This window comes from Microcaecilia unicolor, chromosome 1 (genome assembly GCF_901765095.1).
Source record: "Microcaecilia unicolor chromosome 1, aMicUni1.1, whole genome shotgun sequence".
NCBI classification, from domain to species: Eukaryota; Metazoa; Chordata; class Amphibia; order Gymnophiona; family Siphonopidae; genus Microcaecilia; species Microcaecilia unicolor.
In genome coordinates, this window is record NC_044031.1 from 622,024,327 (window position 1) to 622,043,624 (window position 19,298).

Genomic DNA, 19,298 nt, shown 5'->3' on the forward strand with positions numbered 1-19,298 from the left:
GGTGTGCTGGACGTGAGGGAGGGCTGCGGCTGCAGGGAAGGGAATGGTGTGCTAGACTTGTGGAAAGGCGTGGGGCTGCAAGGATGGGAGAGGTGTGCTGGACTTGTGGGAGGAGAGGGGCTACAGGGAAGGGAGATGTGTGCTGGACTTGTGTGGGAGGAGGGGACTGCAGGAAAGGGGAGAGGTGCTGAGTGTGCAGGAGGGGAGAGGGAAGGGACAGTGTAGTTACCTACCTATAACATAGGTTTTCTGTGGCCAGCAGGATAAGTCTGCCACATTTAGGTGACGTCATCCAACGGCTCCCATTGGATGGAAACAGCTCTCCAATAGCTTGGAAGTTTTTTTTTTTTTTTCAAACCCTCTGAGCATGTGTAGTGTTCTTCCCCCCCCCCCCCCCCCTGCCTTCCCCTATAGCTAGGAATGCCCAGGTACTTCCCCTTCCTTCTCCAGTTTGTCAGTTGCTAGTGCTGGATCGACCATGAGGGAAGGAAGGCGAGTTGTGTGGCTGACTTATCCTGCTGTCCATGGAAAACCTACGTTACAGGTAAATAACTACACTTTCTCCTAGGACAGGCAGGATGCATTGGCCACATATAGGTGACTCACTAGCTGAGGGATGCGTTTTGACCCTGTCGTGTTGACCTAGTTGTGCAGCCTTCAAGTGGCTGTGGTAGGCCGAGACAGCAGGTGTTAGGAAAAGAGAATTAGGAGTCGTCTTGATGCATACTATACTACTACACTATACTACTAATCATTTTCTATAGCACTCCTTTTTGGGCAGCCAGCTTTGGAACGTTCTACCCAGACCAATCCGATTAATAAACGATTTCTTGCCCTTTAGAAAAATGCTGAAAGCTCATCTCTTTAAGCAAGCCTACCCTAATGCCCCAACCTAATCTCGCCAACCTCCACTCCCAATTCTGTTCTGACTTAAATACCAACCTCCCATTCTTCTCTTTCCATCTCTCCTTAATTTTATCCCTCCTTACCCCTTTTCTCCCAAATTACACTATCCTATCCTGTCTACCCTCTTTTATCCTAGTCATATATTATCTAGCTCAACTTATCATACACTACTAAGCCCGACTTTACGTTGTTTTACTACTGTTTTATTGAAAATTCTATTCTTAACTTTGTATTTCAAATTACTATGTAAGCCGCATTGAGCCTGCATGTGTGGGAAAGCGCGGGGTACAAATGTAATAAATAATAATAATAATAATACACAGTGCAGTACATATTATATGCAGGTACTTTGTCCCTAGAGGGCTCACAATCTAAGCTTTTTTGTACCTGGGGCAATGGAGGGTTAAGTGACTGGCCCAAGGTCACAAGGAGCTGCAGAGGGAATTGAACCCAGGTTGCCAGGATCAAAGCCCACTGCATTAACCATTAGGCTTATTGTATGTTAACAACTTGGAGTGGTGAACACCCATGGTTTGTTTGTTTTTCAAATTTAGGTGTGAATAACAACTAGTAACTGGCAAGCTAACAAGGTAGTAAGGAGTAACTTCCCAAGGGCTGTTTCAAAGCCTGTGGAGTTATAATAACTAGAAAAGGACATAATAAGAAAACAAGCAACTGGAACGATAATTCTGACTCAACAGGTTCAGTGGGGTAGTTCTAGACTGTCTCTTCTTGGCCCCAGTGCATTGGCAGGTTCACGTTAGTGTCCGGAACCAATTGTGGCAGGTGCTGGTCTGGCCTCAGTGTGGTTTGTAGTACTGTGCCCCCGAAGGAATTCGGTGCAAGGAAGACTCTATCGAGGCAATATTGTTGTGTAAACGCGTGAATGGAAGACCAGGTGGTGGCGGTGCAGATGTCCTCCAGTGCTGTTGAGTGGAAGTGTGTCAGTGTGGTGGCTTAGGCTCTGAGTTGATGAGCATGAGCCCCCTTTGGCGACTGTAGGCCTGTTCTTTTGTAAGTGGAAGCGATGCATTGAATTACCATTTGGAGAGGGTACGCTTGGTAACCGGTAGACCTGGTCTATTGGGGGTCATAGGACATGAATAATTGGGAGGCTTTCCTGATCTGTTTTGTCCTCTCGAGGGCCCTCACACAGTCCAGAGGGTGTTGTTGACGATGCTCTGATGCATCATTCGGCCATGTGTTAGAGTGCAGAGAGGACGATGGATTGGCTGAGGTGGAAGGCTGAGACCACCTTAGGGCAGAATTTTGGGTGGGTTCTGAGTACTGCCCAGTCTTTCAGGAGCAGTGTGTAGGGTAGGTGGCCGACCAATGCTTGCTCACTGATGCGACTGGCCGAGGCAATGGCGGTGAGGAACAGGGTTTTCCAAGTTAGGTTAGGTTTTCCAGCAGTTCAATGGGTGGAAAGGTGAGCTGTTGTAGTACAGTGTTTAGGTCCTACGTTGGTGGAGGTGGTGTCACTGGCGAATGAAAGTTGGTTAGACCTTTCATGATCCAGGTTACAAGAGGGTGAGTGGAGACTGGTCTGTCATCTACGTGGTTGTGGTAGGCCATGATGGTGCTCAGGTGTGGGTTTGAGGCCTCCCTACATCATGCAAGGTTCTGCGTTAGGAGTTACGGACCAAGAAAGGGATCTGGGTGTCATCGTCGATAATACACTGAAACCTTCTGCACAGTGTGCTGCTGCGGCTAGGAAAGCAAATAGAATGTTGGGTATTATTAGGAAAGGTATGGAAAACAGGTGTGAGGATGTTATAATGCCGTTGTATCGCTCCATGGTGCGACCGCACCTTGAGTATTGTGTTCAATTCTGGTCGCCGCATCTCAAGAAAGATATAGTAGAATTGGAAAAGGTGCAGCAAAGGGCGACTAAAATGATAGCGGGGATGGGACGACTTCCCTATGAAGAAAGACTAAGGAGGCTAGGGCTTTTCAGCTTGGAGAAGAGACGGCTGAGGGAGACATGATAGAGGTATATAAAATATTGAGTGGAGTGGAACAGGTGGATGTGAAGCGTCTGTCACACTTTCCAAAAATACTAGGACTAGGGGGCATGCGATGAAACTACAGTATAGTAAATTTAAAACAAATCGGAGAAAATGTTTCTTCACCCAATGCGTAATTAAACTGGAATTCGTTGCCGGAGAACATGGTGAAGGCGGTTAGCTTAGCAGAGTTTAAAAAGGGGTTAGATGGTTTCCTAAAGGACAAGTCCATAAACCACTACTAAATGGACTTGGGAAAAATCCACAATTCCAGGAATAACATGTATAGAATGTTTCTACGTTTGGGAAGCTCGCCAGGTGCCCTTGGCCTGGATTGGTAGCTGTCATGGACAGGATGCTGGGCTCGATGGACCTTTGGTCTTTTCCCAGTGTGGCATTACTTATGTACTTATGTAGGTATTGGAGGATGGTTGGGATGGAGCAGGAGAGGGGTTCAAGCTGAGTGGTGCCATATGCAGAAACATTTCTATTTGAATGTGTTTGCCCATCTTGTAGATGGTCTGCGGACTGCTAGTAGGACTTGTTCGATGCGGGGCACGAGTCTCAGCCTTTCAATATCCAGGCGGTCAGTGCCAGTGTTTGGAGGTCATGGTGAAGTGTAGACACGCTGTCCTGGGTGATGAGGTCTGTCGTTTCACTTAAGCAGCAGGGTGGGTGGATGGCCAGGCACTGGAGATAAGGGAACCAGGGTTGTCGGGACCAGAAGGGGCCAATCATGATCACCAATGCCCTGTCATGGATAATCTCCAGTAGGGCTTTGGCAATCAGCGGTGTCAGGGAGTAAGCATAGAGTAGTCCCTGACCCCAATTGAGAGAGAATGCATCCGATCAGAGGCGTTGCTGGGAGGGGCTTTTGGATGGCACCAGATGCACAAATCGTGTGGGTCGAGAGTGCTAAGCTTCTTGTGGTAGCTCTGGCATTTCTTAAAACCAACCTTCTCTTTCTCCAGCATGATGGTTTGGTCTGGTGAGTTTTGATGGTTTCTTCTGGTGGAGCTAATGAAAAAAACGACTGTTGGGAACAGCAGAAATTGTAAACTGGGGAAGGAAGGGGAAGTACCTGGGCATCTCTAGCTGGAGGGGCGGGGGAACACTACACATACTCAGAGGCTTAGAAAAAAAACCCTCTGAGCTATTGGAGAGCTTTTCCCATCCAATGGGAGTTCTCAGATGTCATCTATATGTGGCAGATGCATCCTGCTTGACCTAGGAGAAAAGGGTTTGGTTTTTATTGCTCGGGAGAGTGGAATGCTCCAACTAAACTTTACTGTAGATGTGTAAAACAGCACTGAGATAGTCTCTCTTTCATAGGAATAGAGCATTGATTAAACAGAGTCTCCACCTCTTAAACCATACTCTGATACTTCATCTGTGTCTATGATCCCTTTTTACTTTTCCCAGCTCTTTAAGGGTATTGGGTACTATGGGTGCTGGGTAAACCTGGTCCTTTGAACTGAACTTTCAGTTTAAATGTGGCACTTTTCCCTTCAGACTGGTATCCTCTCCAGTACACATACTCACATCCAGTGGGATTTTCCCACACAGTACCTTTTCTCCTCATGTTAAGCTCCATTTGGGGCTCTCACAGATAGGAGGAGTGGCTTAATGGTTAGTGCAGTAGCCTGACAACCTGGGGAACTGAGTTTGATTCCTACTGCAGCTCCTTGTGACTCTGGGCAAATCACTTAAACCCTCTATTGCCCCAGGTACAAAATAAGTACCTGTATATAATATATAAACCACTTTGATTGTAACCACAGAAAGGCAGTATATCAAATCCCTTTTCCCTTTTACTCGTCTTTTGCTTGTGATCCAGCTAAAGTCTCCAAGCTTCTCAGTTTTATCCTTGCTTTTAGGCAGTACAGAGGGGTGGGTAAAATAAAACCCCTCTGTATTCACACTCACTTCTTGAAAGAAAGAGGTGGGAAAATGTGGGATGCAAATGCAATAAATAAATCAATAAAAGCTCAAAGGAGATTTGTTGACAAGATGTAAAATATAGGCCCAAAGGAAATACACACTTCTTGACAGCAAATCCAAAGAAACTCCATACTGACAGCTCTGAGTAACTTCCTTTTATATACAATAGATTTAGGCAGAACCATTGCAGTAATGCCAAATGGGACTGCTACGCTGGAATGATTTACAAATCCTTACATTGTTAGTATGGTCCCACTGCCAGGAGCTTCCTGGGCTAGCGAGAGACCCAATGGAGTCCTTACATGGTAAACTGGTTCCAGTGGTGGAGGAAATGGTTCCCAACCCTCACTGTGGGCTTTTGCTTGGAGATTGATTTGATCCAGTCCTAGAATGGATTCCTTGCTGAGTCTTTCTATCTGGACTTTGCTGGATCTACTCCTGGTCAGAACTGGGAGCTGGAGGCTCTCCGTCCTTGGCTGAGACTTTCTGTCAGGATGCTGAACAGTCCACTCATAAGCTGAAGCTGGGAACTGGAGAATCATCCCTCAGATTTCCATCTGGACATTGTATCCAGTCCTACACTGCTGGTTTACAGTCTCTCATTGTGCGTCTCTATTCAGATGTTTTTTTACTCGGCTGTGGTTGGGATGTGTGCTATTTTTTGATTGCTGGCCCCGGCTACTGGCCTAACAAGGCTCTGCTGCAAAACATCCATTTTGTCTGAACAAGGCTATTTTGAGAGACCCCTTTTCCTCTTTTTTTTTTTTGCTTTTTATTTCTTTGATTTAAAAGATTTAGGGCAAAGCAAAAGTTTGAATCTGGCAGCAATGAGAAAGTTACAGGCCAAAGCCCAGAACCCTGAACTTTCCCATTGTAATCTAATCAGAGCATTCAAATCATGTGAAGGCAGCAGTGATAAATCAGCTCTCAGCCTGAGACCTACTGTAAGATAGAGAGACCCATACATAAAGAATAGTGTGAGCAAAAAAGATCAAGAGGCAGAAACAGCGAGTGAGAGACAAGGGGAGACAGAGAAAGCGGGAAACAGAGACAAAGAGACTCATGAGATAGAGAAAGGTGGGGAAAGACGAAGGAACAGAAGGAGACAGAAAGATGAAAGGAAAAGAGATGGTGGAGGAAGAGAAGGAAAGAGTGAGAGATGAAGAGAGACGGTAAACAAGACTAACTGGGGAGAAAAGAAGAAGGAAGAAGAGACAGACAAGAAGGATGGAGGAAAGGCGGTATAAGATGAGGGGGAGGAAGACAAGGAGCGATGGAGGGAAACAGAAGCTCACTGTAGAAGGTGTTGCCTTCATTTTTCTCCTTTACGGATATTTTCTGTTCTGGCTCCGTTCTCTCAATCTTTGCCAAGTGTGTGAATTGCTCATTGTCTTTATTTTTAACAGGATTTGTCAAGAGAAAAGTAACTACCTCCTTTCTCCCTCCCCCAGTCCTTCCTTCTTCCACTTAATCTTCATTCTCCTTTACCCCCTCTTCTTCCTCCCATCCTTCCCTTGCTCCTTCACCTCTTCCTTCCTTCATCCTCTCTTTGCTTTTTCCCATCCCACCCCTCCATTCTTCTTTGTTTGTTACTCCTTCATCCATTTCTCATATTAATACTTCATTATCTCTGTCTCTTGCCCGTTTGTTGCCTCTTTCCTTCGTTCATCCTTCCTTTTCTCTCACTTCCCTTACCCTTTTCCCCTTTCCATCTTTCTCATCTCCATCCTATGTCCTCCTTTCTCCCCTACTTCCTTCTTTTCCCCCAGTCTTTCCTGTTTTCATTTCTCCCCCTTTTTATTCACTCCTTCCTGCTTTACCCCTGCTCCTTGATCCATGACTCTTCTCCCCATTCTTCTTTTGCCCCACCCACCTTCTCCCCCTTCTCCTTCTTTCCCTTTTCCCCCTCATTCTTACCTTGGGTCACACTACTTTATCCCAAGGCAGGCAATGAAAAATATAGAAGGCCATATGACAGCACAGCAAGATACATTTAAGACCTGTTGGTGTAGTGATTAAACAATATAACCATAGGTCACAGGCTGCCATTTTCACACACAATTTGCCTTCAGTTTAGCCACCCATCTATTTATCCCAATGACTTTGTACTACCCATCTTTTCCCATCTATATATGTCAACTGTACTTGCCCCCTTGTATATCTATTACGCTGTTTCATTGTAATGTATTATGCAAACGGTGTTAGTGGCATATCTATGCTGTTGGAATGTTCTAATGTGCTGCCTGCTAAGGTGTTTGATTTGTGTTGTGGTGACATCATGAGTATCATTTCTGTGTTATATGTGGAGGGGCATAATTGAAAGGGGCGCCCAGGTTTTCCTGAGGACGTCCTCGCAGGATGTCCTGGCGAAGGGGCGGGGAAACCCGTATTATCAAAACAAGATGGGCATCCATCTTTCGTTTTGATAATACGGTCGGGGACACCCAAATCGCGAAATTTAGGTCGACCTTAGAGATGGTTGTCCTTAGAGATAGTCATCCCCAATTTTCGGCCATAATGGAAACCGAGGATGCCCATCTCAGAAACGACCAAATCCAAGCCCTTTGGTCATGGGAGGAGCCAGCATTTGTAGTGCACTGGTCCCCCTGACATGCCAGGACACCAACAGGGCACGCTAGGGGGCACTGCAGTGGACTTCAGAAATTGCTCCCAGGTGCATAGCTCCCTTACCTTGTGTGCTCAGCCCCCCCCAATCCCCCCCCCACCAAAACCAACTCCCCACAACTGTACACCACTACCATAGCCCTAAGGGGTGAAGGGGGGCACCTACATATGGGCACAGTGGGTGTGTGGTGGGTTTTGAAGGGCTCACATTTACCACCACAAGTGTAACAGGTAGGGGGGATGGGCCTGGGTCCACCTGCCTGAAGTGCACTGCACCCACTAAAACTGCTACAGGGACCTGAATACTGCTGTCATGGAGCTGGGTATGACATTTGAGGCTGGCAAAAAATGTTTTAAAATTTATTTTTTTGGGGGTGGGAGGGGGTTAGTGACCACTGGGGGAGTAAGGGGAGGTCATCCCCGATTCCCTCCGGTGATGATCTGGTCATTTAGGGCACATTTTTGTGGCTTGGTCATAAGAAAAAAAGGACCAGGTAAAGTCGTCCAAGTGTTCGTTAGGGACGCCCTTCTTTTTTCCATTATCGGTTGAGGACGCCTGTGTGTTAGGCACGCCCTGCCTTCACTATGCCTCCGACATGCCCCCGTGAACTTTGGTCGTCCCCGCGACAGAAAGCAGTTGAGGAAGCCCAAAATCGGCTTTCGATTATGCCGATTTGGGCGACCCTGTGAGAAGGACACCCATCTTGTGATTTGTGTCGAAAGATGGGCGCCCTTCTCTTTCGAAAATAAGCCTGAAAGGTTCTTCCCTGCTGTCTACACCACCTTGAGTGAATCTCTTCATAAAGGTGGTAAATAAATCCCAACAAATAAAATATAACCTGTATATAACAGAACAACACATGAATGGAGGAATGGCCTAATGGTTAGAGCAGCGGGCTAAGAGCCAGGGAAACTTGGTTTAAATCCCTTTATGGCGCCTTGTGATTTTTGGCAAATCACTTAACCCTCTATTGTCAAAAGGATGACATAAGAATAGCCATACTGGGTCAGACCAATGGCCCATCCATCCCAGTATCCTGCTTCCAACAGTAGCCGATCTAGGTCACTAGTACCTGGTAGAAACCCAGTTAGAAGCAACATTCCATGCTACCAATCCCAGGGCAAGCGGTGGCTTCCCCATATCTATCTCAATAAGACTATGGATTTTTCCTCCAGAACTCTGTATAAACCTTTTTTTTAAACCAAGATACGCTAACCGTTGTTACCACATCCTCTGGCAGCAAGTTCCAGAGCTTAACTGTTCTTCGAGTGAAAAAATATTTTCTCCTATTTGTTTTAAAAGTTTTTTTTATGTAATTTCATCGAGTGTATTTTTTGAAAGAGTGAAAAATTGACTCACTTCTACACCACTCATGATTTTATAGACCTCAATCATATCCCTCCTCAGCCATCTCTTTTCCAAGCTGAAGAACCCTAACCTCTTTAGGTTAGGTTAGAATTGCAAACAGTACTCTAAATGGGGCCGCACCAGAGATGATGGTGCCCTTTTATAAGTCTCTGATGAGGCCCCATTTAGAGTAATATGCAATTCTGGAGATCACACCTATGGGAAAATATAAAATGATGGAGTTGGTCGAGAGGAGCTACAAAATTGGTAAGTGGCCTTGGACATAAAACATATAAGAACAGGCTTATGAACCTCAGCATGTATATACACTGGAAGAGAGAAGGGAAAGAAGAGATATGATAGAAACATTTAAATATCTCAGGGGCATTAATGTACAGGAAGAGAGCCTTTTTCAAATGAAGGAAAACTCTGGAATGAGGGAGCATACGATGACGTTAAGAGGAAATAGGCTTAGGAGGAAGCTAAGAAAGTATTCATTTACGGAAAGGGTGGTGGAAGCGTGGAATGGCCTCCCGGTGGAGGTTGTGGAGAGGAGGACTATGTCAGATTTTAAGAAAGCATGGGACAAGCATGTGGGATCCCTTAGGAAAAGGAGGAGTTAATGGTTATGGAGGATGGGCAGACTGGATGGGCCATTTGACCTTTATCTGCCGTCATATTTCTATGTTTCCATGTTTAGCGTTTCCTCATATGGGAGGAGTTGGTCACTCTTCTTTGAACCTTTTCTAATTCTGCTATATCTTTTTTGAGATACAGCGACCAGAACTGAACACAATACTCATGGGGCGATACAGAGGTATTATTTTGCATCCCTTCCCTAATAATTCCTAGCATCCTGTTTTCTTTTTTGACCGCCGCTGCTGCACAGCAGGCAGAAGATTTCAGCATATTGTCTACAATGGCACCTAGATCTTTTTCTTGAGTGCTGACTCCTAAGGTGGACCCTAGCATCAGATAAATATGATTCGGATTATTCTTCCCAATGCGCATCACTTTGGGAACAGGGAAACGCCTAGTGTACCTGAATGTAAGGCATCTTGAGATATCATTGAAAAAAGGCATGAGCTAAATCCAAAATCCCTTCCTGTCCAAGTTCCAGCTAAGAGAGCTTAGGTGAAATGAGATTGTGGATTCAGTTCAGTTCCAGGGGACATAAGGGAAGTGTTAATGTGGTAGCTCCTCCCAGATATCTGTGATATTTAGCTACAGTCATAGATCATCGCTGATTTATGACAAGGACAAGATGAGAGAGAGAAAATGATTGTCTAATTGTACTCTGCACACCAGTCCCCATCCGTTGTGGTTCATCAGATGTCTCTTTTTTTCTTGCAATGCAGGTGAACCAGGGAAGTATGCCAAGCATCGAAAGCACCTACCTTGCCATGGACACCGAGGAAGGGGTGGAAGTGGTGTGGAACGAGCTGCAGTTCACAGACAAGAAGATTTTTAAGGCTCATGAGGTAACCAAAAGTGACCGGAGTAGTGTCCCAAGAGTAGTTAATAGGTGGGCTATAAACGAACGTAATACCCCAGGTAATGGGTATTACTACAGTGATGGATTTTTTCCAGAGCCCTGGGGGGGAACAAGGTCCATGTCAGAGGGCTGGAGTGGTAGGATGTCCCCGGGTGGGAGGAGGCCCAGCCCATGGGAAGTAGTTTTGAAATAAAATACAGAGAAGTAGTGCTCTGGTACTGAAGAGTGACAGGGGGGAGGAGTTTGGAAGGGGATAAAGCTAAAGTTATGCCCTTGGGGGTCTTTGGTTGCCTTCAAGTTTGGAGTGGCCTGAACATCCCCTGCTATTGACCAGGAGGAGAGAGAAGGGAGTCCTGAGAATTAGAGAGATTCACAGGCTGTGAGAGGCAGGCTGCAGCTGTAATAGGTGGCAACCAGAGAGATACTGTGGCATGAAAGCTTTTGCCCCCTCCTCATTTCCCCTATTATTGCATAAGAAACTCCCTTTCCCCTTTTTACAAAACCACGCTAGCGGCTGCCAGTGCAATAATGGCGTGTTCACTTTGAATAGACTGTGTCAGCATTGCCACTCGGCAGCCACTAGCTCAGCTTTGTAAAAGTGTGGGGGGGGGGTTGTTTCTTAAATATATATCATAATATTTTAAAAATTTATCTGTTTACTCAGGTTCTCTTTGTCTAATATTACATTTTGTTTAAACATCAGAAGCCATTCAGTGTGACAGATTCAATAATGGGGGAAATCAGAAAGGGGTGGGGCTTTTTCACATCACTGTATCTTAGATAGGCAGATTAAAAAATAACACTTAGAAAAGGAAAAACAGAAAGATGCTACAATGCATAATAAAATCCCAAAATAAGTACAGTGACAAAGGCATGAGAGATTGGAGGGTGGGGGGGGGGGGGGGGGGGCAAGCTTCTTCCTGCCTGCCTGCTTCTGGGTCTGTCCTCTCTGCTGCTCCTGTGTGCCGCCCAGGACCCAGATGACTGCATTAGCGCGATATTGCGTTAATACAGTCATCTGGTTCCTGACTCCCGGCACGAACATGAGCAGGAGAGGACAGACCGTGGAAGCAGGCAGGCAGAAAAAAAGGCTTGCTGGCCCCCTCTTGCAGGCAAAGACAGAAAGGTAAGGGGCAGGAGGGAGCGGCGGCATGTGGCAATATAGTTCTGTCACGGGCCTGGCTGTGTCTCTCGGCAGCTTTGAATTACAAAGTAAAGTAGTTGCATAACATATTAGAGATTCCCACAGTATTAGAAAATGTCAGCCTGTTCTGAGCTGTGCTCCCTTCTAGAGTCTCAGTCCTCCTTCTCCCCCCTCCCCCCCTCTCTTTCTCTCTCTCAATAACTGTTACACCCGCCTGTCTTTTGTCTCTCTCAGGATGGTTAGCGATTGCTCTACTCATCACCACATCTCTTTTGTAACATTAAGGCTTTGTGGCAGAGGCTGGGCCCAGGTTTTCACTCCTCCGCTCCAGGTAGATAGTAGAATTACTTTGTGCTCCAGCTGACCTCGCTCCACTCTTTGAGGACAGTTCTACAAAGAAGGGATGGAAGGGTATGATACAAATACTTAAAAGGTATTCATGTGCAAACTAATCTTTTTTCAGAGAGGGGGGGGGGAGCGGCAGAACTAGAGGTCATGAGTTGAAGTTGCAGGGTGGGAGACTCTGGAGCAATTTCACAGAAAGGGTGGTGGATGGCTGGAATGCCCTCCCACGGGAGGTGGTGAAGACAAAAACTGTGACAGAATTCAAGAATACGTGGGATACACACAGAAGTTCACTATATAGAAAAAGGATAGAATCCATATAAACCAAAACGTAAATGACCTCTTAACTAGAGTGAGCTTTGATGGCAGCTTCAGAAGTTGGGAAATGAGACCAAATGCCAGGCGAACTTCTGTGGTCTGGGTCCCATAATTGGCAAAAACAGATCAGGATCAAGGCTGGAATGGGCTTCAATGGCAACTCTAGTAGTTGGGAAGTAGGACCAGGTCCGGTCAGACTTCTACGGTCTGCACCCCAAAATTTACAGGAAGAGAGAGAGATTAAGTATACCAGAGTTTAAATCATAAAGAAATCAGGGGTGTAGCCACGGGCAGGCATGGATGGGCCCGGGCCCAGCCACTTTCCCTCCAGGCCCGCCCATCCAACATCCCTCGCTCACTGTTGCTGCCTTTTCTCCCGCGGCTCCAGGTACGGCCGTCCGGAAGGCAGCGTTCAGCGTTGCCTGCCTGCCCTGAAATTGTTCTTCTCCCCAGGCTCCACTGCCTCGGTCCCTGCATTCTTTTTTTCACCTGTCGTGCAGCGTTGCCATTCACACAGGCAGCTCCACTCCCCCCTGCTGCGTCCATCTGGCCCTACATAAACAGGAAGTGCATTAGAGAGGGCCAGATGGACGCGGCAAAGGGGAGCAGAGCTGACTGTGTGAATGTCAGCGCTGCGCGACAGGTGAAAAAAAGAATGCAGGGACCGAGGCAGCGGAGCATGGGGAGAAAAAGAATTTCAGGGCAGGCACGCAGGCAACGATGAACGCTTCCTCCCGGATAGCCGTACCCGGAGCCGCGGGAGAAAAGGCAGCGACAGTGAGGGTTGTTGGGTTGGGGCAGGATCAGGAAGGCAGAACTAAAGTAAGTGCTGGACTTTTGGGGGGAGGATGGGTGGGGGGGAGCTGAAGGGAAGGGATAGTTTTGCCGGAGTTGGATTTGCGGGAGGAAGGGGATTGGAGGGAAGGGAGAGAGCTACTGAATGTGGGAGGAAGAGGAGGAGGGGATGTAAATGGAAGGGAGAGAGTTGCTGGAGGTGGGAGGAAAAGGAGGAGGGGATCTGGATGGAAGGGAGAGAGATGCTGGACATGGGAGGAAGAGGAGGAAGGGGTTGGAGAGCTGCTGGACAAGGGAGGAAGAGGAAGAAGGGACTGTATGGAAGGGAGAGAGCTGCTGGACGTGGGAGGAAGAGGGAGAGGAGAACTGGAGGGAAGGGAGAGAATTGCTGGTACAGCACAAGGAGGGAGGGAAGGGAAACAGAGATACCAGACCAAGGAGATGAAGGAAAAGGGAACAAATACTAAACTTACAGCATAAGGGAGGAAGGGAGGGCAGTGTGGGTGGGTGGGCAGGCAGGGAATGAAGCAACCAAACCAGATGCTGGAAAGGGGAGGGAGTGAGAGGGAGAGAAGCTGGATGGGGTACGGTCAGAAAGGGTAGAGATGTATTGGCACTGGGGACGAAGAGAGGGGAGAAGCTGGGCAGAGAAATATAGGGACACAGAGAAAGGGAGATACCAAACATGGAGGAAGATAGAGGTACAGAGATGGAAGAAGATGGATAGTGGGCATGGAGAGAGAGAGAGTAGAACTATCAAATGGACATGAGACCTTGGTGAGTGAGTTAAGAGAAGGATGTAGACCAACATGACTTGAAAAATAAAATGAGCAGACAACAAAAGGTAGAAAAAAGAATTTTATTTTTCTATTTTATGACTAGAATATGTCAGATTTGAAATGTACATCCTGCCAGAGCTGGGGCCCAAGGCAGATATTTAGGAGGGGACCCCAAGGCTTACTAACAGGCTGTACCTTCTTCAGCTTCCAGCTGGCCTATGAGTTCTCTCTGGCTAGGGGGCTAAACGCAGTTGCCCTAGTTGTACCTCCCCTAACACTCTCTCTTGCATGTGCTATCATATTTTTCACAGTATAGGAGAAAATGCATCTCTTTGTATTTCTCTGTGCTGTGCTAAATGCAAGGTCTGGCCTCATGGGATTTTGATTTAATTTGTTTATGGCTTGTGGTCACTTGTTCTGTGTTTGGCATTTGTGTTCTGTGTGTGTGACCAAAGTATTCTGTTAGCATCAATTTTGTATGTAGTATTCTATAGTACTTTGGCTTGTTCAGTTTTCATGATAGATGTATTGATATTTTAGGGCCCCACTGTAATATTTAGGGCATATTTAGGGGAAGCATATGTGTGTTGGTGGACCGTGGCTCAGTGGAGGATGAAGAGTACGCCCTTTTATATTTCCCCTAGCTCTCAATGAAGCCAGCACTGCTACTCCCATTGAAGTTATTGTGAGTGGGGGTAGGTGTGCGGTAGGAGTAGGGGCGTGGACAGGGCATATCAGGTGGCAGGTGTTTCTCTAGTGCCCATCCATCCAACCTGTTGGCCCACCCAAAAATTGCCTTCTGGCTATGCCACTGGAGGAAGTGAAACCTGTGCAGAATGCCAGATTCAACTCTGGTTGCCTTGTTGGGCAGACCGGATGGACCGTACAGGTGTACTATGTAAGAGCCTGTTTAGAGCCTAACCTATAGAGTAGGCATTTACATCCTGTATAGAGCACCAATGTAAGTGGATATAGACATGTGTACGTGTTTATGCACAAGCAGTTAGCCAGCCATAGAGCTGCTGTAAATGCTTTGCACTAGATGGAGAGAGACACATATAACTTATAAAATTCTATGAGTTATGCCTTGTGTGTGCCCTGCCCATGCCTGCCCCGACTCCACCCATGTGAAACCCAACTGCAAAGTCTGCAGTATTGAAGATATGCATGTATTTATATGACAGTGCTTATCCAGATAATATTTATGCAGATATCTGTTCCCATACACACAGAAAGGACTAGAATACCAGTGTACTTGCCACCTGAATCTATGTGGCTCCTTATAGCATTACTATTCATAAGACTTATGTCTCCGAGTTCCCCAGTGCTTTCCACCCCACAGCAATTAAGAATCAACACACCACAGATTCACTGTTCTCCAGCTTCCAGTCCTTTCCTCCTTAGAGCTGTGGGCTGTTAGCAGCTTCACTCTTATTTCTGAGGACATGACTAGCTTTCCAGCTAATTTATCCCTCTTACTGGCACTGTGTGCCTCGAGAGACAATTTGGACCAAACCGGCAACCCCTGACTCAGAAGACTCATATGTGGGAACGGGCCTCTCAACTTCTGTGAGTCCCGACATGACCAAAAGCCCAGCGAGGTGTAAAAATACAAGTGGAGCATTCTTCCTCTCCCCCACCCTCCCCTCAGCTTCCAAGCAAATTCTGTTAAGCAAAGCAGGTAAATCTAAATCCTTTTCTGAATCTCAACTTACTGTTTAATAAATGGAGGATGTAATGGCACAATTTGACAAACTGAAGAGTAGCAAATCTCCTGGACCAGATGGTATTCATCCCAGAGTACTGGTAGAATTGAAAAATGGGAATTTGCAAAACTATTGTTAGTAATATGTAATTTATCTTTAAAATCAAGCATGGTACCAGAAGATTGGAGGGTGGGCAATGTAACGCAGATTTTTTAAAAAGGTTCCAGAGCAGATCCAGGAAATTATAGACTGGTGAGCTTGATATCGGTGCCGGGCAAAATGGTAGAGATTATTATAAAGAACAAAATTACAGAGCCTATTCAAAAGCATGGATTAATGAGACAAAGCCAACATGGATTTAGTGAAGGGAAATCTTGCCTCACCAATCTATTACATTTCTTTGAAGGGGTGAACAGACATGTGGATAAAGGTGAGCCGGTCGATATTTTGTATCTGGATTTTCAAAAGGCATTTAACAAAGTACCTCCAGAGGAAATTGGAGAGTCATGATATAGGAGGTAGTGTCCTATTGTGGATTAAAAATTGTTTCAAAGATAAAAAAAACAGAGGGTAGGGTTAAATGGTCAGTATTCTCAATGAAGAAGGGTAGATAGTGGGGTTCCCCAGGGGTCTGTGCTGGGGACCGCTGCTTTTTAACATATTTATAAATGATCTAGAGATGGGAGAACCTAGTGAGGTAATTAAATTTATTCAAAGTTGGTAAATCACAAGAGGATTGTAAAAAATTACAAGAGGACCTTACAAGACTGGGCATCTAAATGGCAGATGACGTTTAATGTGAGCAAGTGCAAAGCAGGGGCGTAGCTGCTAGGGAGTCACGGGGACCTGGGCCCCCGTAAATTTGGCCCTGGACCCCCCTACCGACACCCCTCTCAACCCCCCCCCCCCCCCACCGCCAACCTGCCGTCGCCGTCTGTACCTTTGCTGGCGGGGAACCCCAACCTCCGCCAGCCAAAGTCTTCTTCCTGCGTTTGGTTTCTTCTGAGTCTGACGTCCTGCTGCACGTACAATGTGCAGGACGTCAGACTCATACAAACAGAACGAAGCCCTGCAGATCGCAAGGCTTCGTTCTGTTTCTGTGAGTCTGACGTCCTGCACGTTGTACGTGCAGCAGGACATCAGACTCAGAAGAAACCAAACGCAGGAAGAAGACTTTGGCTGGCGGGGGTTGGGGTCCCCCGCCAGCAAAGGTACAGACGGCGACGGATGGCGGGCGGGTCGAGGGGGGGGTCAAACTTGTTGGAGGTGGTGCTGGCGGCGGCAGGGGGTGGCGGCAATGGCGGGGGGTGGCGGCAATGGCGCCGGGGGGGGGGGGTCGGTGGTGCCAGGGGGGGACTAAAATGTGCCCCCTCACCTCGGCTCTGGCCCCCCCTACCGCTGAAGTCCAGATACGCCCCTGGTGCAAAGTGATGCATGTAGGAAAGAGGAACCCGCATTATAGCTACGTAATGCAAGGTTCCATATTAGGAGTCACCAAACAGGAAAGGGATCTAGGCATCATCATTGATGATATGTTGAAATCCTCTGCTCAGTCTGCGGCGGAGGCAGCCAAGAAAGCAAATAGAATGTTAGGTATTATTAGGAAAGGAATGGAAAACAAAAATGAGGACATTATAATGCCTTTGTATCGCTCCATGGTGCGACTTCACCTTGAATATTGTGTTCAGTTCTGGTCACTATATCTCAAAAAAGATATAGTGGAATTAGAAAAGGTACAGAGAAAGGCAAGAAAAATGATAAGGGGATGGGACAACTTCCCTATGAGGAAAAACTAAAGAAGCTAGGGCTCTTTAGCTTGGAGAAAAAATGGCTGAGGGGAAATATGATAGAGGTCTATGAAATAATGAGTGGAGTGGAATGGGTAGACGTGAATCGTTTGTTTACTCTTTCCAAAAATACTAGGACTAGGGGGGTCACAATGAAGCTACAAAGTAGCAAATTTAAAACAAATCTGAGAAAATACTTCTTCACTTAACGTGTAATTAAACTCTGGAATTCGTTGCCAGAGAATGTAGTAAAAGCAGTTAGCTTAGCAGGGTTTTAAAAAGGTTTGGCTGGTTTCCTAAAGGAAAAGTCCATAAACCATTATTAAAGTGGACTTGGGGAAAATTCACTGCTTATTTCTAGGATAAGCAGCATGAAATGTACTGTTTTGGGATCTTGCCAGGTACTTGTCACCTGGATTGGCCACTTTTGGAAACTGGATGCTGGGCTTGATGGGCCTTCAATCTGTTCCAGTATTACAATACTTATGTACTTACTTATGATCCTGGACTTGGCTTTAACCATTATGTTCAAGTATTTTTGACAAATAAGGCAGGGTGGATACTTGGCAGTAATTACTTACCACAACAAATATGTTGAAATCCTGGACTCAGTGTGCAGCAGCAGTGAAAAAGCAACCAGAATGTTAGGAATCATTAGGAAAAGAGTAGAGAATAAAACAAAGAATATTATAATGTATGTGTATCACTCCATGGTTCGACCACACCTTGAGTTCTGTGTGCGGTTCTGGTCACCGCATCTCAAAAAAGATACAGCAGAATTAGAAAAGGTACAGAGAAGGGCAATGAAAATGATTAAGGAATGAAGCTCCTCTCATATAAGGAAAGGCTTAAGAGGTTAGGACTCCTCAGCTTAGAAAAGAGATGGCTGAGGGAAAGATATAATTGAGGTTTATAAAATCCAGAATGGTGTAGAACAAGAAAATATGGCTGTTCTCCCTCTCATAATGCATTCAAACCATGAAACTTACAAATAGAAGATTTACAACAAGTTTACTAAACTCTTTGTTTTCAGTCAGTTGCACAATTAAGCTAGAGAATGTGGTCAAAGTACAGTTTCAAAAGGGTTTGGATAAGTTCTTTTAACAGCTATTAACGGGGTAGTTGTGAAGAATCACCACCTCCTATGTCTGGGAATAAGATCTTCCAAGTGACCTGGACTAGTCATTGTGAGAAACACTGGGCCATTGGTCTATCCAGCATGGCACATATTTTTTTTTTTGTTACATTTGTACCCCGCGCTTTCCCATGTCATTCTAGATTTAATTAATCTACCTTAGAGAGCAACCAAAAGCAGGGCTTTTGGTTTTGGTTGAAACCAAATCTTCAGCTGAAATTTGCCACTTGGTTTTAGCCGGAACCGAAGCCAGTCTCCCCCACCACAGCAGAAAACCCATCCCCTCTCTGCCCATCAACTTCTCCCTCCCTCACCCAGCAATACTGAGTTGTTCCTACCCCCGCCAGCTCCGCAGTCAAAATGGCTGGCAAGACTGCTGTGGGAGGTTGCAGTAGCCATTTTCAGATTGGAAATGGCATGGGCAGGAGCAAATGCTTGCATTTTTGGCCAAAACTGAAGCATGGCCAATTATGGATTATGGGCCAGTTTCGGTGCTGAAGCCCAAACCAAAATTCAGTTGGTCTCTTAATCTACCTTGCCCAATCTGAGCTCAAGATGAATTAGAGTTATGTACAGGAGGTAGAAGGCTACATTGGACTGGAGGGTGAAGTGACTTACCCAAATCAGTGGCAGCTCTCTTGTATGCATCCTTCCTCTTCAGTTAGGGTCAGTTTCTCTTCCCTCATCACCTCTCTCTAGATATGTCACTCTCTCGTGTCTCTGATCTCCTCTCATTCCCCTCTTCATTACTTGCAGGAGAAGATCAGGACAATGTTTGACAACCTGATGGTTCTTGATCACCCGAACATTGTCAAGTTTCACAAATACTGGCTGGACTTACGAGAGACATCTGCCAGGGTAAGAGACTGCTATAAACATTCCTAGACACCTGTCAGGGTGAGAGAGCAGTAGCATATCCTGTATTATAAATCAGTTGAAGAAACCTAAGGTAAATGATGACTTTATTG

General features: G+C 46.1%; 1 protein-coding gene across 4 annotated transcripts in view; it reads left to right on the forward strand.

Annotated features, from left to right (window-relative positions):
- NRBP2 (nuclear receptor binding protein 2) overlaps positions 1 to 19,298 on the forward strand; it is a 247,184-nt gene that overhangs the window by 29,558 nt on the left and 198,328 nt on the right. For 2 of the 4 annotated variants that reach the window (XM_030220357.1, XM_030220367.1), the window contains exons 2-3: positions 10,185 to 10,307; positions 19,087 to 19,188. In XM_030220357.1, the coding sequence (XP_030076217.1) occupies positions 10,185 to 10,307; positions 19,087 to 19,188 (225 nt within the window). Of the gene's footprint in view, positions 1 to 466; positions 545 to 10,184; positions 10,308 to 11,699; positions 11,877 to 19,086; positions 19,189 to 19,298 lie in introns of those variants that run through there. The other 2 variants (XM_030220360.1, XM_030220373.1) reach the window with 2 other exon arrangements.